This window comes from Cucurbita maxima, unplaced genomic scaffold (genome assembly GCF_002738345.1).
Source record: "Cucurbita maxima cultivar Rimu unplaced genomic scaffold, Cmax_1.0 Cma_Scf00004, whole genome shotgun sequence".
Lineage (NCBI taxonomy): Eukaryota > Viridiplantae > Streptophyta > Magnoliopsida > Cucurbitales > Cucurbitaceae > Cucurbita > Cucurbita maxima.
Genome location: NW_019272020.1, coordinates 3832451 through 3847060, shown reverse-complemented (window position 1 = coordinate 3847060; position 14610 = coordinate 3832451). Strand labels below are relative to the sequence as shown.

At 37.5% G+C, this 14610-nt stretch overlaps 3 protein-coding genes across 10 annotated transcripts; 2 read left to right on the top strand and 1 right to left on the bottom strand.

Moving 5' to 3' along the window:
* Positions 1 to 894: 894 nt before the first annotated feature.
* On the top strand, positions 895 to 7749 carry LOC111477995 (cell cycle checkpoint protein RAD17). 6 transcript variants are annotated; one of them, XR_002717380.1, is made up of 15 exons: positions 895 to 1311; positions 1708 to 1765; positions 1970 to 2055; positions 2124 to 2171; positions 2317 to 2373; positions 3034 to 3136; positions 3621 to 3931; positions 4039 to 4390; positions 4542 to 4664; positions 4779 to 4977; positions 5058 to 5118; positions 5486 to 5790; positions 5859 to 5969; positions 7517 to 7579; positions 7655 to 7749. XR_002717380.1 is itself a non-coding variant. In XM_023122038.1 (12 exons), exons 1-12 carry the CDS (start codon positions 1111 to 1113, stop codon positions 5708 to 5710), a joined length of 1824 nt encoding a protein of 607 aa, XP_022977806.1. In that variant the 5' UTR covers positions 895 to 1110; the 3' UTR covers positions 5711 to 5840. The 6 variants fall into 6 exon arrangements, 1 of the variants encoding a protein (XP_022977806.1); XR_002717381.1 differs by having other exon boundaries at positions 895 to 1028; positions 1110 to 1311; positions 7517 to 7747; XR_002717382.1 differs by having other exon boundaries at positions 5486 to 5731; positions 7517 to 7747.
* On the bottom strand, positions 6080 to 9424 carry LOC111477994 (nitrate regulatory gene2 protein). 2 transcript variants are annotated; one of them, XM_023122035.1, is made up of 4 exons: positions 8500 to 9424; positions 8160 to 8368; positions 7677 to 7900; positions 6080 to 7294 (listed from the first exon to the last, which is right to left on the bottom strand). In XM_023122035.1, the coding sequence occupies exons 1-4, from the start codon at positions 9182 to 9184 to the stop codon at positions 6514 to 6516; spliced, it is 1899 nt and encodes a 632-aa protein (XP_022977803.1). In that variant the 5' UTR covers positions 9185 to 9424; the 3' UTR covers positions 6080 to 6513. The 2 variants fall into 2 exon arrangements, with proteins under 2 accessions (XP_022977803.1, XP_022977805.1); XM_023122037.1 differs by having other exon boundaries at positions 8160 to 8365.
* A 1638-nt stretch (positions 9425 to 11062) lies between these two features.
* LOC111478732 (L-ascorbate peroxidase 3) lies at positions 11063 to 14166 on the top strand. Of its 2 annotated transcripts, none has more exons than XM_023123160.1 (9): positions 11063 to 11259; positions 11781 to 11905; positions 12447 to 12496; positions 12661 to 12726; positions 12817 to 12865; positions 13107 to 13189; positions 13292 to 13371; positions 13458 to 13569; positions 13871 to 14166. In XM_023123160.1, exons 1-9 carry the CDS (start codon positions 11147 to 11149, stop codon positions 13913 to 13915), a joined length of 723 nt encoding a protein of 240 aa, XP_022978928.1. In that variant the 5' UTR covers positions 11063 to 11146; the 3' UTR covers positions 13916 to 14166. The 2 variants fall into 2 exon arrangements, with proteins under 2 accessions (XP_022978928.1, XP_022978927.1); XM_023123159.1 differs by having other exon boundaries at positions 11064 to 11259; positions 13792 to 14166.
* The last annotated feature ends 444 nt before the right edge of the window (positions 14167 to 14610 follow it).

Genomic DNA, 14610 nt, shown 5'->3' with positions numbered 1-14610 from the left:
ATTTTCTGTCGTTTTGTGACGTGGAAATATCACTATTTTCTACCTCATAATTAAAATTACAATTTATTACGTTGTAAAATAACATATTTAATAAGTAGTATTTCAATAAAATAAAAGAAATTAATTTGATTGATGGTTCTATCTTATGACTCTGTCTGGATAGTAAGGCAAAGGCCCACATCACCAGCTCGAGTACGATAGTTTATAAAGAGGTATGAATTCCTTCCATGAAGAACACATTTATATTCGACTTCTCATAAAAAAAAAAAAAAAAAAAAAAAAATCAGGGCAACCTACCCTTATTTGGTGTACTCGTGTATCACTTCTTTTTACATACACATAAAATAAAGGATTAGCCTATCTCTCGATATAGGAAGGGTCCTAGACCAACTCTTTCTCTTGATGGACCACAGGTTTGCAGGAACGTGATGATCTAGAGTTGCCATTGGCCTACTTGAACCAGAGACCGCACTCGTGAAATAGTGAAAGTAGTTCAGGAGCAGTTTTCAAAAAATTTACTGATTTTGCATCCTCTCTGCCCCGTAAAAACTACGCTTCTAGCTATTTATAGACAATAACTATAGAAAATAACTAAACAAGTGAGCCTTATGACGTGTTCCGTTGACGATTTGACATTTTTTTAATAAATTAAAATAATTTATTAAAGGATAAGTTATACAAAGACATCAAAATAAAGTAAAAATATTAAATTTAATGGAGAGAGTGATTAATGGAAGGGTATTCTAGACAAACACTGAAAACAATCCTAGTTGGGCCTGGGCCCAATAAACTTTACGATGAAATGGACTGGCCCTTTAAGTTTTATCCGCCCGAGGCGTTGTTGTTAGCTTCTCGGTAACGCCATTCTCTGAATTTCCCATATAAAAACTCCCCGCGTTCGTCTTGAGCCCGCGAACTCCGCTCCGTAAATTTGTAAACCTCCAGTACGACCAAACTTCTTTTCTTTCACCTGAAGACGAAATTTTCTATTGAGACGCACTCTGCTTCGGTTCTGTGGAGACCAATTTGTGAGTTCGAACTCGAAACTGGAGTTGGTACTACCTTGGTTGCTCTGTATGGTTTTCTGAATTCTAGATTCTGTCTTGGAGGATGACGAAGAAGGAGAACAATCTGGTTGTACTGTCGTCGGATGAAGAATACTGTGGTGGTCGATCATCCAGTTCCAAACGCAGATATCGAAAGACGAAGTCGCAGTCACCATTACCTCGGAAAAGCACTCGCCAAGCGAAGAAGGCTCGACTCCTAGGTTCTCGGTCTTGCTTGCATAAGGATTCCCGCAATGTTGACGAGGTATATTTCAAATTCCTTTGTTGCTTTCCACGATTTATACTACTCTCTTGTTACCGTCTTAGATTCTGGAATGTGTTTGAGTGCGTATGGACGAAAATGGATTTAGCTGGTGTGTGTAGTTGTTCTGAAGAAAAACTTGCTTCCGATCCGCATTTTCGTCTTATTAGCGTGAAGTGACATGTTCATAGTGGGGGTGGATTGAGTTTTTCAATGCTAAGCTTTGTTTGTTTCAGTGCTTGTATATTCTCATACTTCTTCTTTGCAGTTTCTTCAACTACTAATATCTCATATATTTATTTTCTTCTTACTGTAAATACTCTTTTTCTAGGGATTTTCAATTTAATTTTTTATTCTTTGTTATTATGCATTTTGATATGTTATTTTGTTTATATGCAGTTCAACTTATTTTGTGAAGATTTTGATCAAGTTTTTTCTACCTTCAAGGTATCTGCTGGTATGCCATTACTGTGCCGCTATAGCTTATCTCACTCTTTTTTTAGATTATTCAAGTGTTTATATCAATGGAAAAATCTGGTGGTAATATATTTTCTACGCGGACTCAATTACTTGGAATAATCTGCATTAGAAGTTTTGAATTGCATATTTTAAGTTAGAGACTAGGTCAGCTATGTTTAGCTTCTTGCTTGATCTGCATCAGGTTCTGGAGGCATGTGCAGAAATGAATTATGGATTGATAAATATAAACCACATTCATTGGAAGAGCTTGCTGTCCACAAGAAGAAGGTTATTATAGTTTTCTTCTTTTTTTCATTTCAAACGCTATATCGACGCTTTTTACTATGTGATGGCAGGTAGATGAAGTTAAGGTATGGTTTGAAGATAGGTTGAGGACACCTAAGGTAATTCTTTTATTATGAAGGTTTTTATTCTCTCTCTCTCTCTCTCTCTCTTTTATCATTTTTATGCATACACATTTTTTCCTCTTATCTTTTTAGTTTAAATTCAATTAGTGGATGCGATGATATCATTTTGCTCCGTTTACAGGATGCTAACGGGAATAATGTTCTTGTCATCACTGGTCCTTCTGGAGTTGGGAAATCTGTATGTGGCTGTGTCGACCTTTCATGGATTTGTACTCAATATTTACGTTTCTCTTTTGATGCATGAATACTCATTTGTGTTTCAAATTTAGTAGTGTAATCTATCTGTTATTCAATGTTAATAGCACGTCCTTGGTTCTGCAATCTTCTTGGAAACCGTTTTGCCAAAGATAATTAAATAAGATGTAAACCAGTTTCTTCTTTTCTTTTCTTTTTTTTTTTTTTTTTTTTTTTTTTTTTTTTTTTTTTTTTTTTTTTTTTTTTTTTTTTTTTTTTTTTTTTTTTTTAGTGATGGACAATACATTATGTTGAGCCCGAAAATCTTCTTGAGGGCAATATATTATATTAAGTGCCATCTATTCAAGTACACATTATAAATCTGACAGGGTACAAGTTTAACTGGTTACTTTATATATATCTGTCCTCGATCTGTTGCTTCTAACTTGAAGTCTCTTAGTCTTAAGTGAATTTAATATAGTGGTTGTCATCGTGACTGATGAGCTTGCTGCCAGGATTATTGTTTTGATCAATTTGTCGTGAGTTGATAGTAGTTGGTGCATGCATGGCCTTCATTCATGATGTTTCTTCTCACTATACTTTCAGAGTTTGTGCCGGAGGATTTCTTCAAATTTTTTAAAAAGGACGACTGCTTCTCTTGCAGGCAACTGTTCATGTAATAGCATCTCATCTTGGAGCTAAATTATGTGAATGGGATACTCCTACACCTGTGATTTGGCAAGAACATCTGCATAACTTGAGTTTAGGTATTCTAATGAAGCGATATATCTTGATTATGGAGTAGATCAAATGCAATATCATACTGGTCCAAGATGCTCTTCGATAATTATTTGAAGATTTATGGCTTATCCTTCTATGTCTTGGTGACTATTGACGGATAGATAGCACCCAGATGAAGAAAAATTCTCATGTTATTACACCTTTTAACTTTAAAGTCATGTGAAGCTCTTGCATTCACTTGAAATCGAGCTTGAAAACTACCCATCAATTTTATTTTTTTATATGACCATAACAAGTCTTGAATTTTTTTTTTTCAAGATCTTAATTAGATTAAGCCAACACGTAGAACACACCTTCACCTGCATTTTACTCTGATGTGTTTCTGCAGGGTAAAATTTTGACATGTCTAGTAATGCTGTGTAATCTAATGAAATTTCCTATTGTTGATGAGAGGCTTTTGCCTTCTAATTGTTGCAAAAATTGTTCTGGCGCTGACTTATCTTCAACCAGGGATACAGTACACATCTAAACTGGATGAGTTTGAAAATTTCATTGGGAGAATGAGGAAATATGGTGTGATACCTTCATGCTTTCCCAATGACTCAAAGCAACCGATCATACTCTTAATAGATGAACTTCCTTTGACCAATGGGAAGGCTGCTCTTAAAAGACTTCAGAACTGTTTGCATCTTTATGTGCAATCAACTCAAGTTCCAACAGCCATTGTAATTACAGATTGTGGCAAAGTTGAAAGAACAGACCTCACTGTGCAGTACTTGGAAGAGATTCAGCTCTGCCTTGAGAACGCTGGGGCTTGTAAGGTTACTTTCCTGATAAAGTTTGTTGGCTTATCATGCTTTAGGGAGTAAAGAATACCTCTGGTGTTGGTTTTCATTGATTTGTTTTGTTTTTTGTTTTTTTTTTTCAGGTTGCATTTAATCCTATAACGAATAACTCCATTAAAAAAATAATTTCTAGAATATGTTGTCAAGAGCAGTATAGTCTAGCAGTTGAACAAATTGATGCTATAGCCAAATCGAGTGGGGGTGATGTGAGACATGCAATCATGTCTTTACAATTATTTTGCCTGAAACCAAGCCAGATTTGTTCATCATCATCCAGTGCTCTGGAATCTTCAAAAGAAAATGAAGAGGTGCCTCCCACAGTGGTGGATGATCGATTCTCTTTTCAATTTGGCCGCGATGAGAGTCTCTCTTTATTTCATGCCCTGGGAAAGTTTCTGCACAACAAACGACATACTAGTAACGAATTGGTGTTAGGTCCGTTTCATCAATGCATAATTTGCTGAGTTGGAAGGCCTTGTAATTTGGAATTTGAATAAAGATTAAAGCAATGTGAAGCTTAGGGTAGAACTATTCTTATGGTATGTCATTAAAGGTTTCTAAACTTGGTACCTTGTTTATGTTGCAGACGGTGAGTTTTCTGTTAAAGAAAATTTATCAAGACGGCCACTTAATATGGATCCTCCAGAAAAGGTTCTATCTCAAGCACATGGGCAAGCCAGGCCGATTGCTGATTTTCTACATGAAAATGGTACTTATTTGTCCCTAACAAGAAGACTATAGCAGAAGTTAATGTATTAGTTGTACTTGTTTCAAACAAGATTACATTTTTTTTTTTTTGAACTTTGTTACCCATTTTTTGCAGTTATAGACTTCATGAATGAGGAAGCTGTAGATGATGCATGGGTTGTGGCTTCGTATTTAGGTGATGCTGACACGCTCCTTTCTTCTTACGAGAGAATGCTAGCCAGACATAATGATGCAGAAAATATTCTACACCTGGCTGCTGCTTCAGTTGCCGTCCGGGGGGTATTATTTGGCAACTCTCATCCGTTGTCTTCCAGGTGGTTCTTAGGAATTTAATTGATAATTCATAAACAACAATAGTTACATTTATATAAATTCCAACCTTCCAAATACGCAGGTGGCATGCTATACGTAGACCAAAGCTTTGGCAAATCGAGGGATCCTCATTGTTGAATAAGGTGGATTAAGTTCTTTTATTTTACTTTTACTACTAAACATGGGTGCCGGACCCCTCTTGTACAGCATATTTGAGTGTATTTAGTTCCACCGCTTGGCCTATAGTAGGTATAAGGGTTAAAAGTAATATTCAAAGCTTATACTTTTTTAGCTGCTAGACTCAAGAGGGTCGACCGATAATAGATATGTAGTCTTGGATTAAGTTATGATATTTGCAATGAAGGGGAAGATGCTTTTAACTTGTAATACTAGTAGCTAAGAAAAAAATAATTATCCATTAGTTGGAAAAAAAAGTAATAGCTTAAATTTCCTTAAGTTGTACATGTAATATAATGTTATTTATTATTCTTTCTCCCTAACGTTTTGCAGAGGGAGATGGTAAAACAAAGATTTATCGCTTATGGTGGGATCAGTTTAGCGGATTTTTCAGTAGTTGCCACAGAGTACATACCTGCATTGAAATGGCTTGGTAGTAGTGCATCCGGAGATCGTGAAAATTTACCGGTATTGTCAGATGAAAATACAGATTTTGATTTGGTGAATTCAGGAAATGGAGAAAGTCATACTTCTGATGAAGAAATTGAAGATTGGTAAATTAGATAGGTGCCCCGTTATGTAAGCAATCCCGAGACGATTGGATGTGTTGCTCAACACCACATGTGGTTTTGTAAAATGTAATGAACTTTCTTTATTATTCAAATCTTGATATGAAATTGAGTACAAATTACCGTCTTTGTTACAGAAATCCTGTTGCCTTTCCATTAAAGATGGTGTCAAAAAGACCCTTGGGAATTGGCCTCCAGCAGTTTTTCTCAGGCGTTATTCAAACTTCAGAGTTCCGACTTCTGAGTAGGTAAGGTTATATATTAATCAGATTCGTTTGAAATATCATCTGTTAGTTTCATCTTTAATGCATATATGTGCACATGCGCACGTTCATAAATGTTCGCTTTTCAAGAAATATTGACACAAATATATGAATTGCATGAAACTTGCGGGTCCTTACAACGGGCCTTTCCTCCTGAACACCAAGGAAGCCCAACCGTGCTATCAATCAAATAAAACTTCCGAAAATGTGGAGATATCTATTTACATGAACAACATGACTGACCATAATCGTTTAAAAACTATCAACTCTACAAAACCCCTAGCCTGTTTTGTAATCTCCACAGCAATTCAGATGAGCTGGCGCAGCCATTCCTACCCCCTTTGTAAAAGCGAGCAAAGTAGCCCACTTGCCGCCTCGTTTCCATTATCCTAATGAAATCTTCAATCAAAATGAATGAAGTTTTGTCAGATTTCTCCTTCCACTCTTTCCAGCAAAACCCCCCTTTCTGAGCTCACATTTATGCACAGGAATTGGTCGGAATAGCTGTCTCAAGAATCAAGTCTTGTCCTTAGGGTAGTAATCTCTTCACCTCATGCAGGTCAGGATTTTTAGTTTGATTGTAAACTGCTTCATATGCGTGCATACATACGCTAGAAAACCCCACCATTGCCTGGAAAACATGGGGAAAACTCATCTGCAAATTATTTATTGTCATTGACCTGGTCACACTGACCAAGTTTTCATGCTTTTGTTTCTCATCTCGAGCTTTTGCTCTCAAGTTTTCCACCTTATTTTGCTTCTCCTGAACTGGGTCTCTCCCTCTCGTGGATGCTGAACATTCTCGCATGGAATGTGAGACATATTTGCTTTCTAGTGATCTTAGCTGGGTAGCTCTCTTTTCAAGCTCTTTCGAGGCAGAATCCGCCTTCTTCTTTTGCTTATGTTCCTCAGCTTGTTGAACAACAATGGCCTGAACTACTGTTAAGAAGCTCTTGATTCCTTCAGAAGCCACTTTGTCTGGAATCCTATCAACTGCGAGGTTCCATTCTTCACAAAGTGAGTAAATTCTAGAATCTTGACCTGTTCTTAATAATGGGGTTCCACTAATCTGTAAAAGGCAAAGCCGAAGCCAGGCTGTAAGAGATTGGACATAATCCCGTTGAGCTTTCACTAGATTGCAAAAAGAAGCATGCCATTGCTGGACTTCAAGCTCAAGCTGGAGAGTTGATTGGCGGTGGATCTCGGATGTGGGATCGGCTGATGGTATGATGTTTAGATATTTTAGCTGTTCAACAATGTGTGTTTGAACCTGATGAGACTCGTACATACTTCTCCACATGCACATCAATCTGTAGAAACCAGTGCAAATCTTAGTATCTAGAATAGAGTACATCCATGTCCATGAAGATATCCAAAATATGCTTAGTATTTCATTCCGGCCTTTAGAAATACCAGAAGGTAGAACGACAGTACATTGAATTGTGAAAGTTACCAAAAGGTGAAATGGAACATAATGGCTTTTTAAATTCTAATCCAATTTGTATTGTTCTATGATTCTTTCCTGTGCTCAGGGGGATGATGCAAGCATGGTAAGTGAACTGAGAAGATAACAGACGGTCGGGCTAACACAGTAGGTATGGACTTTACAGCCTAAATATTAAGCATCAGAATGCAGCCAAATGACTATTGATTTCTTGTTTCTGTTAAAGCGCAAGTATGAAAGACACTAACCCTTTGACAAGCTCAAGGAGTTGTGGATAGAGCTCAGTTTCTCTTAGCTTGACGATTTCAGCTGATGTGGTTTCAATGGCCTGGGAAGCAACCATCATCTGTGACTCCAGCTTCTCAACCTCCTTCTTAGTCTTCTCAGTCTTTACATAGTCAGCCCTCTTCAGCTCTAGCTTCCTCAATTGTTCCAACTTCTTCTCATGCTCTATCCTTATGGCCTCAGCATTCTAAAAAAGCCATTCAACACAATTTCACAAACTTTAGGACACAAAATTCCACAATTCGGTTCTTCAATGCCTTCAAATGCATTGAGAAACGCTAAAGTTTCATCTTTCGTTGGTTATGTTGGACCCCATTAGGTAAAAGAGAAAAAAAGTGGAAAGAATCATTTCAATTTGAAGACTTTGTTTAAAGTACCAAAATGTCATATTATTCCACCAATGTGACTGGAGATTAGATTGAGATATGCGAAAGTGAAAGCATTACCTTCACCTCCTGGTACAATTTTTTTTCCCAGGCGTACAGCTTCTCCACTGTGGAGCAGTGGCTGCCACTATTCCCAGCACATCCATTTCCCATATTTGGTGTTGTTATTTCTCCATTTAACTTACCAAATGCATTTGGTGGTGTTGTGTTTGAACCCCACATCCTCAACGTAGGGCTCAAGCTCCACCCATTATTGTAAACCTGCCCTGCTAGAGACATGATATGGAACTCATTAGGGTACCTTATGGTTTGAGGGATGTGAATGAATGATAAAGAGGAAGGAATTGGAAGGGAAAACTGTTGTTTGATTGATTTTGTACTCCTTTGGTATTAGATTTACCTCCTTTTTTCTGAGAAGAAAAAGTGGGGACTTCCAAAAGCGAAGAGAGCTGAGCACCAGCATCGGCAGCTTTGAGAAAGTACTCATCAAGCTCCTTGATAATCTCCACTAGATCTTTGGTGTTCCTCGACACTACCATGGCAAGCTCAGTGCTCGATGTGTCCTTTGAAAAACCACTCACCACTGACGGTGGCGGCGCTGAGCTCGCTGCCCCAGTTACAGTGACCATAGCCTCCGATGCAGTGGTGGTAGCCTCCCATTCTTCCTCAGTCACAGTGCGAGATGACGATGGCACAAAAGGGTCCCAGAAATCCCATGTGGAGGACGGCGGCGGCGGCGGCGGAGGAGGCAATGCCGGGGATGCCGTGATCGATGTCCAGGTGTCAGAACTTGGACTCATGGGGATAGGTAGAGGCGGCGGCGGCGTTCGTGGGGTTGGAGATGGAAGCACTGGCGGAAGGTGGTGGTGGTGGTGCTGCTGCTGCTGCTGAGGGCGGCGGATGTAGGTCTCTGCATTGGAAAACTGCCGGAGAGCAGCGCCGGTGCCACGAAGAGAACGAATATACAAGCTGTGAGTAGCAGAAAAAGCTTGCCTCGCCTTCACCAGCTGTTTCATGTACCTCTTTCTTGCTTTACACCTGGAAACAGTCTCTTCTCTCTCTAATCTCGAGTAACAGCAACCCATTTCAGCCACTTACTCAGCTTCTTCCCTCTTAAGCTCCTTTGGCCAAAATCTTAAGCAAATAGATAGCAGAAACCTTTCCAAGAACAGAACAAAGCTCCGGCGGCTTTCTACTTCCGATCTTCCGCCGATCTCCACATTCTAATGAAGGTGGCTAAAACGGCAGATCTTCCATTGTTGGTGGTGGTGGTGGTGGTTCAGGCCAATTGCAACTCGTGCCTACAAAAGCTACTCTCTTTCTTCCTTGTTACTCGCTGGCAAAGCCTGTGCCTTTTTTCTTCTCTCTCTCAAGACTCAGAATTGACTAATTTCAACCCTTGATGAGCTTTGGGCACTTCACAGATAAATAAAAAAAAAATACTAAAATAAAAGCTTTGGGCACTTCACAGATAAATAAAAAAAAATACTAAAATAAAGAAACTAAACTATATGGAAAATGGTTTAGGAAAAAGAAAAAGGTTGGGAGTTGGAAGTGTATATACTTTGGTCAGGTTTAAAGATGCAGCCCAGAGAGACAATAGGGCGTTGGGCAGAGAGCCTGCTATTTTATAATCGTATAGAAAAGACCAAATCGCCCTACCTGTTCCTATCAAATTACTGTAACGCAACTCTTTTCAATTAAGGGTTGTTACTGTAATCTCTCACCTACAAAATAGCAGCTCCACGTGTCATTCCACTTTTGTCTTTTTTTTTATCTATTACCGAATGCTCATTGAGCTGTGTGTAGCTCATGAGTGCATAGCCACGTCCATTTTGCCCAACAAGGGAAAAAAAATGAGATTAGATTTTTAAATTTTGAACCAACTTAATCTGACTTAACCTTAGTTAATTTGCCATGTATGGTTTGAAACTAACAATATTGAGGGTAAATTACATACTCTGGACTAAACTATTTTTTTAATAAATCGTTGAGATTAAAATATTATTTTGATTTTTGTATCTTGAGTATATTTTGTTTTGATGTTTGTACTTTTAAAGTTCCAAATGTAGTCTATACATAAATCATAGTTATTTTAGTTTATTGTATATTTTTTTAGAAAATAAAGTTAGTCTTTTATTAATCTCATTTATAAATTATATAATATGTTCATTTGGTGTATTTTCATACATGGTTATTATTATTATTTAAATAATACCTGCACTTATGGAAGGATAAACTTTATATTAGTCCCAAAATTAAAAGCAAAAAAAATCTATGTAAATGAAAATGGGGGTTTCAATTTGTTTATATATCTTTTAATTTGTTCCCGACGTGAACGAAAATTTTGAAACCTCATCGAAAAAAAGTATGGACAAAAATATTAACGTCAATGTATATAATAACTAATTATCAAAATATGTATTTCACTTTTTTTTTAATAAATTTATATTATTGTTGTTAATATTATCTGTAGTATATAATTTTAATATATTTTACCTATATGTCGAATCAAATAAAACTAAAAAAAAAAATCGTCAATATGCGACAGAAATTTAAGAAACAACGTTTGGGATGAAACTCTATTGGCTCCACGCCGGCGGGCGTCAGGTTCCGGTTCGTTAATCCTCTGGGCTCTGTCTCTGTAGGCGGAGGTGCGGATACGTACGGATGCTCAAACCATCCGAGCTCGACGCGCTCCATCTCACGCTCCACGCGAAAACCTCTCCAGTCTCCACCTACATTACATCTCTACGCGAGTTCTTCCCACGCGCCACTATAGAGCGTTGCTTTGAATAAATAGCACACACAAAATCCATTTTTCCCCCTTTTAAATATTCATTTCTCTGCCTACACCGCAAAGCAAAGAACCCACTGCTTTCCTTGGCGCTCTTGCGAATGGAAAATCGCACCAAAAATTCCTCTTTTCACTGTTTGTTTTCCCTCAATTTAAACCCGAAATTTCAACTCCGACGAACAATGTCATCGACTCCTCCTCAATTTGTTGGCAAAGAAAGCGAAATATCTGCTTCCTTATCGAGATTTCAATGGCGCTTCCTAAAGTCGATGCTGCATACCTCAAGGAAATCGAGAAGGCCCGTCGAGACCTTCGCGCTCTAATCGCCAAGGAGAATTGCGCTCCTATTATGCTTCGTCTAGCGTAAGTTCTCGTTCTAGCTAAGTGAAATGAATTGAATACTGCATCTTCTTGGGAAACCATTAGGCATTTTGTTTTTCAGCTATTGCATAGTTGATTTGATGATTTATTTCCTCCATAGCTTTAGGCCAAGCTTTGGCAGTGATTTCGAAAGGGTTTGAAAGGGTTGGATGTGATCTTGCACATTGGTTGAACTTTCATGGAAACAATAATTTAGTTGTGATACTTTTCAATTTGCAACGATCGCGGAAAATTTTATTAAGATTGAACAAAATCTTGAGTCTAAATTGTTAGAAATTTATAAACATAGACATTAAATTGTTACATGCAAAAATTTTAGGACTAAATTGTAATAAATTTGAAAGTACTTGGATTAAATCATCACAAATAAAGTTCTTAGATGGACTTGCAACTGGATTGCGGCTGGTATGAATGTTCAAAGACCAAAATTATTTTTTGACCTAACTTTAACGTTCAATTTTTTTATTTTTAAACATAATTTTCATAGGATTTTTGTTGGGTAGGTGGCATGATGCAGGTACTTATGATGCTAAAACCAAAACTGGAGGTCCCAATGGTTCTATCAGATTCAAGAATGAATTGAACCATACTGCAAACAAGGGACTCAAAATCGCAGTTGATTTCTGTGGTGAGCTTTTTTCATCTCTCCTTATTGTGAGTATCTATAGAGTTGAGCTGATGCCTTTCTTCGCACGTTATTTACAGACCAAAATTAACTAGGACTCAATTGGATTGGAATTCTTAAACAATTAGAAAGTCAATCAAAATCGAAATCCGCAAGATCTTTAATGTCCCAGGCCCACCGCTAGCAAATATTGTCTTCTTTTTCATACCAAAATTAACTAGAACTCAATTGGATTGAAATTCTTAAATAATTAGAAAGTCAATCAAAATCAAAATCCGCAACTGATCTTTAATGTCCCAGACCCATAATCACAATCCTGAGATCTGTGGATTATGGGCCTACCACGCTTTTGCTGCGCCTTGAAGTGAGGATGTTGGGCTCTAAAGGAGGTGGATTGTGAGATCCCTAAGAGGATATCACAGGGAAATTCATCCCCTAAAGCTGGCCCACGGCCTGGGCCGTTACATGATCAGATAGGAATTTGATTCTATTTCCTTTGGCAGACATTCTCACTCATCGTTCCTTATTTTGTGAAACTCAACAGAAACTGTGAAAGCCAGACATCCAAAAATCACATATGCAGACCTTTATCAGGTGATTTTCCTTTCTTTCTCAAATTCAAGCTATTCTGCTGTCTTAGAACTTTAAGCCTATTTGGATTGACAATTCAATCAAAGCAGACCCTTAAAGTTAAAGAACCTATTAAAAGTTCCATCAGCCAAGATTTGGCTCATTCTCTTCTAATTCTAAACTTTTAGCTTGCTGGGGTTGTTGCTGTGGAGGTCACTGGCGGGCCATCCATTGACTTTGCCCCTGGAAGAAAGGTATCAATATCCACGAGAAAATTTGATTGACGTTCACAATTGTCATTGCTGTTGAATAGCTTCATTCTTCTTTTAAATCAAATGGATTAGGACTCCAATGTAGTTCCAGAAGAAGGGCGCCTTCCAGATGCCAACCAAGGTGACTTTTTCTTAAGATATATATATATACATATGTATGTATGTATATAGGGGTAATTTAATAATGTTTCAAATTGGTTATTCAACTTTCAAAATATCTATAACTATGTGGCATATGAGAGGGGCGTAGTTTAAACTTTTTGATTGTGATTTAAATTGATGTGGTCTGTCTGAATTCTTTTTTGTTCAAACTCATAGCAGAAGCCATGATTGTATGATCATTAGATGAAATTTCCCTGCAGGTGCTTCCCATTTAAGAGATATCTTTTATAGGATGGGACTAACTGACAAGGATATTGTGGCATTGTCTGGAGGCCACACATTGGTACTTTCGATTGTTCCTTTAAACTATGAAGGAATTGGATCTTCAGCTTTGTCCTGTTCTTTTTCTTTTCATTGATCATAGTTATGGTATCTAATTCTTCAGGGAAGAGCACACAAGGATAGATCAAATTTTGAAGGCCCATGGACAAAGGACCCTCTGAAGTTTGATAACTCCTACTTTGTGTGAGAATGATTTCCCAACTTCTTGCATTCAATTTCTCCTTGCTTGTAGATAAAACAAATTCTATTGCAAATGTGATTATGATCAGGGAATTGCTGAAAAAAGGCTCTGGGTCTGACCAACAACTATTGAAGCTTCCTACAGACAAGGCCTTGCTCGCGGATCCTCGGTTTTCCCAATATGTGAAGGCATATGCAGAGGTGAACTTTGGCTGCTACGCTTTTATCATTTAGATCAAGTTTTGAGAGTGATTTGAGATGATCAAAATCACTTTTAAGCATGTCTTTAATCGTTCAAAATTAATTTTAACCGTACAAACCAAACATCAAATTCATTTGGAAGGATTATAATCATGTTTTGGAGTGATTTTAAATTCAAAATTACTCTCGAACACGAGGATTTTATGTTTTTCTTTCGAATAGGATGAAGAGAAGTTTTTCGAGGATTATGCAGCATCACACAAGAAACTGTCTGAGCTAGGCTTCCGTTCACCTCTCACAGATCTCAAGGACAGTGCTTCCTCATGGACAAGTCGGATTGTGGTAGCCACAATCGTAGCAGCTGTGGCGATACTGAGTTACAAAAGACTCGTCTCGCCTGAGGGGGTTGCCTTTCCAATTCTCCTCTGATCATACTAAAAAAATATATATCTCTTGAATGATACAAGTATGTGTATGTTCCCATTTGTAAATTTGTTTCATTTGAAAATGTGTGGACAAAAGAAAGTTATGAAAATTGGTAAGATGAAAAGCACCCTTAAAAGGGATTATATTGAAGCTCGTATTGGATGAAGATTACAAACATGTATGGAGTGTTTTAACTTCAAAATTACTCTCAAAGAGATAACATGTTATGAAGATTACAAAAGCACTTCAGGGATTTTGTCACGATTACTTGACAAAAGAGATTTTATAGCTAAGATGACATGGACTAGTTCGGAAGAATTCTATGTTCTTTTCAATATGATGAAGAAAAGTTTTTCGAGGATTATGGAACATCACACACAAGAAATTGTTCGAGCTAGGCTTCGGTTCACCTTCTGCATCTGCTACGGAATCTAATATCATGACCTATGTTCATATTATCCTCTCATCTTCCTATTTAAGCCACCTACCGCTCACTTTGATGTTTCCAATTTTTCATAGAATCTTTGAGGCATTACTAGCCACTCTCGTTTTATATTTTTATCTTTTTTTGTCTAAAATCTGCTTTACCAATGAGAATTTCTACATGAGTTTCAA

Excerpts from the sequence above, each read along its gene's own strand:
- LOC111478732 (XM_023123159.1), top strand. The coding sequence starts at position 11,147 with ATGGCGCTTCCTAAAGTCGATGCTGCATACCTCAAGGAAATCGAGAAG. Across the intron at positions 12,866-13,106 it reads CCTTCCAGATGCCAACCAAG|GTGCTTCCCATTTAAGAGAT; the intron begins GTGACTTTTTCT and ends ATTTCCCTGCAG. Across the intron at positions 13,570-13,791 it reads ATGTGAAGGCATATGCAGAG|GATGAAGAGAAGTTTTTCGA; the intron begins GTGAACTTTGGC and ends TCTTTCGAATAG.
- LOC111477994 (XM_023122035.1), bottom strand. The coding sequence starts at position 9,184 with ATGGGTTGCTGTTACTCGAGATTAGAGAGAGAAGAGACTGTTTCCAGG. Across the intron at positions 7,901-8,159 it reads AATTGTACCAGGAGGTGAAG|AATGCTGAGGCCATAAGGAT; the intron begins GTAATGCTTTCA and ends TGGCTTTTTTAG. Across the intron at positions 7,295-7,676 it reads CTCCTTGAGCTTGTCAAAGG|ATTGATGTGCATGTGGAGAA; the intron begins GTTAGTGTCTTT and ends TGGTTTCTACAG.
- LOC111477995 (XM_023122038.1), top strand. The coding sequence starts at position 1,111 with ATGACGAAGAAGGAGAACAATCTGGTTGTACTGTCGTCGGATGAAGAA. Across the intron at positions 3,137-3,620 it reads TCTGCATAACTTGAGTTTAG|GGATACAGTACACATCTAAA; the intron begins GTATTCTAATGA and ends ATCTTCAACCAG. Across the intron at positions 3,932-4,038 it reads AGAACGCTGGGGCTTGTAAG|GTTGCATTTAATCCTATAAC; the intron begins GTTACTTTCCTG and ends TTTTTTTTTCAG.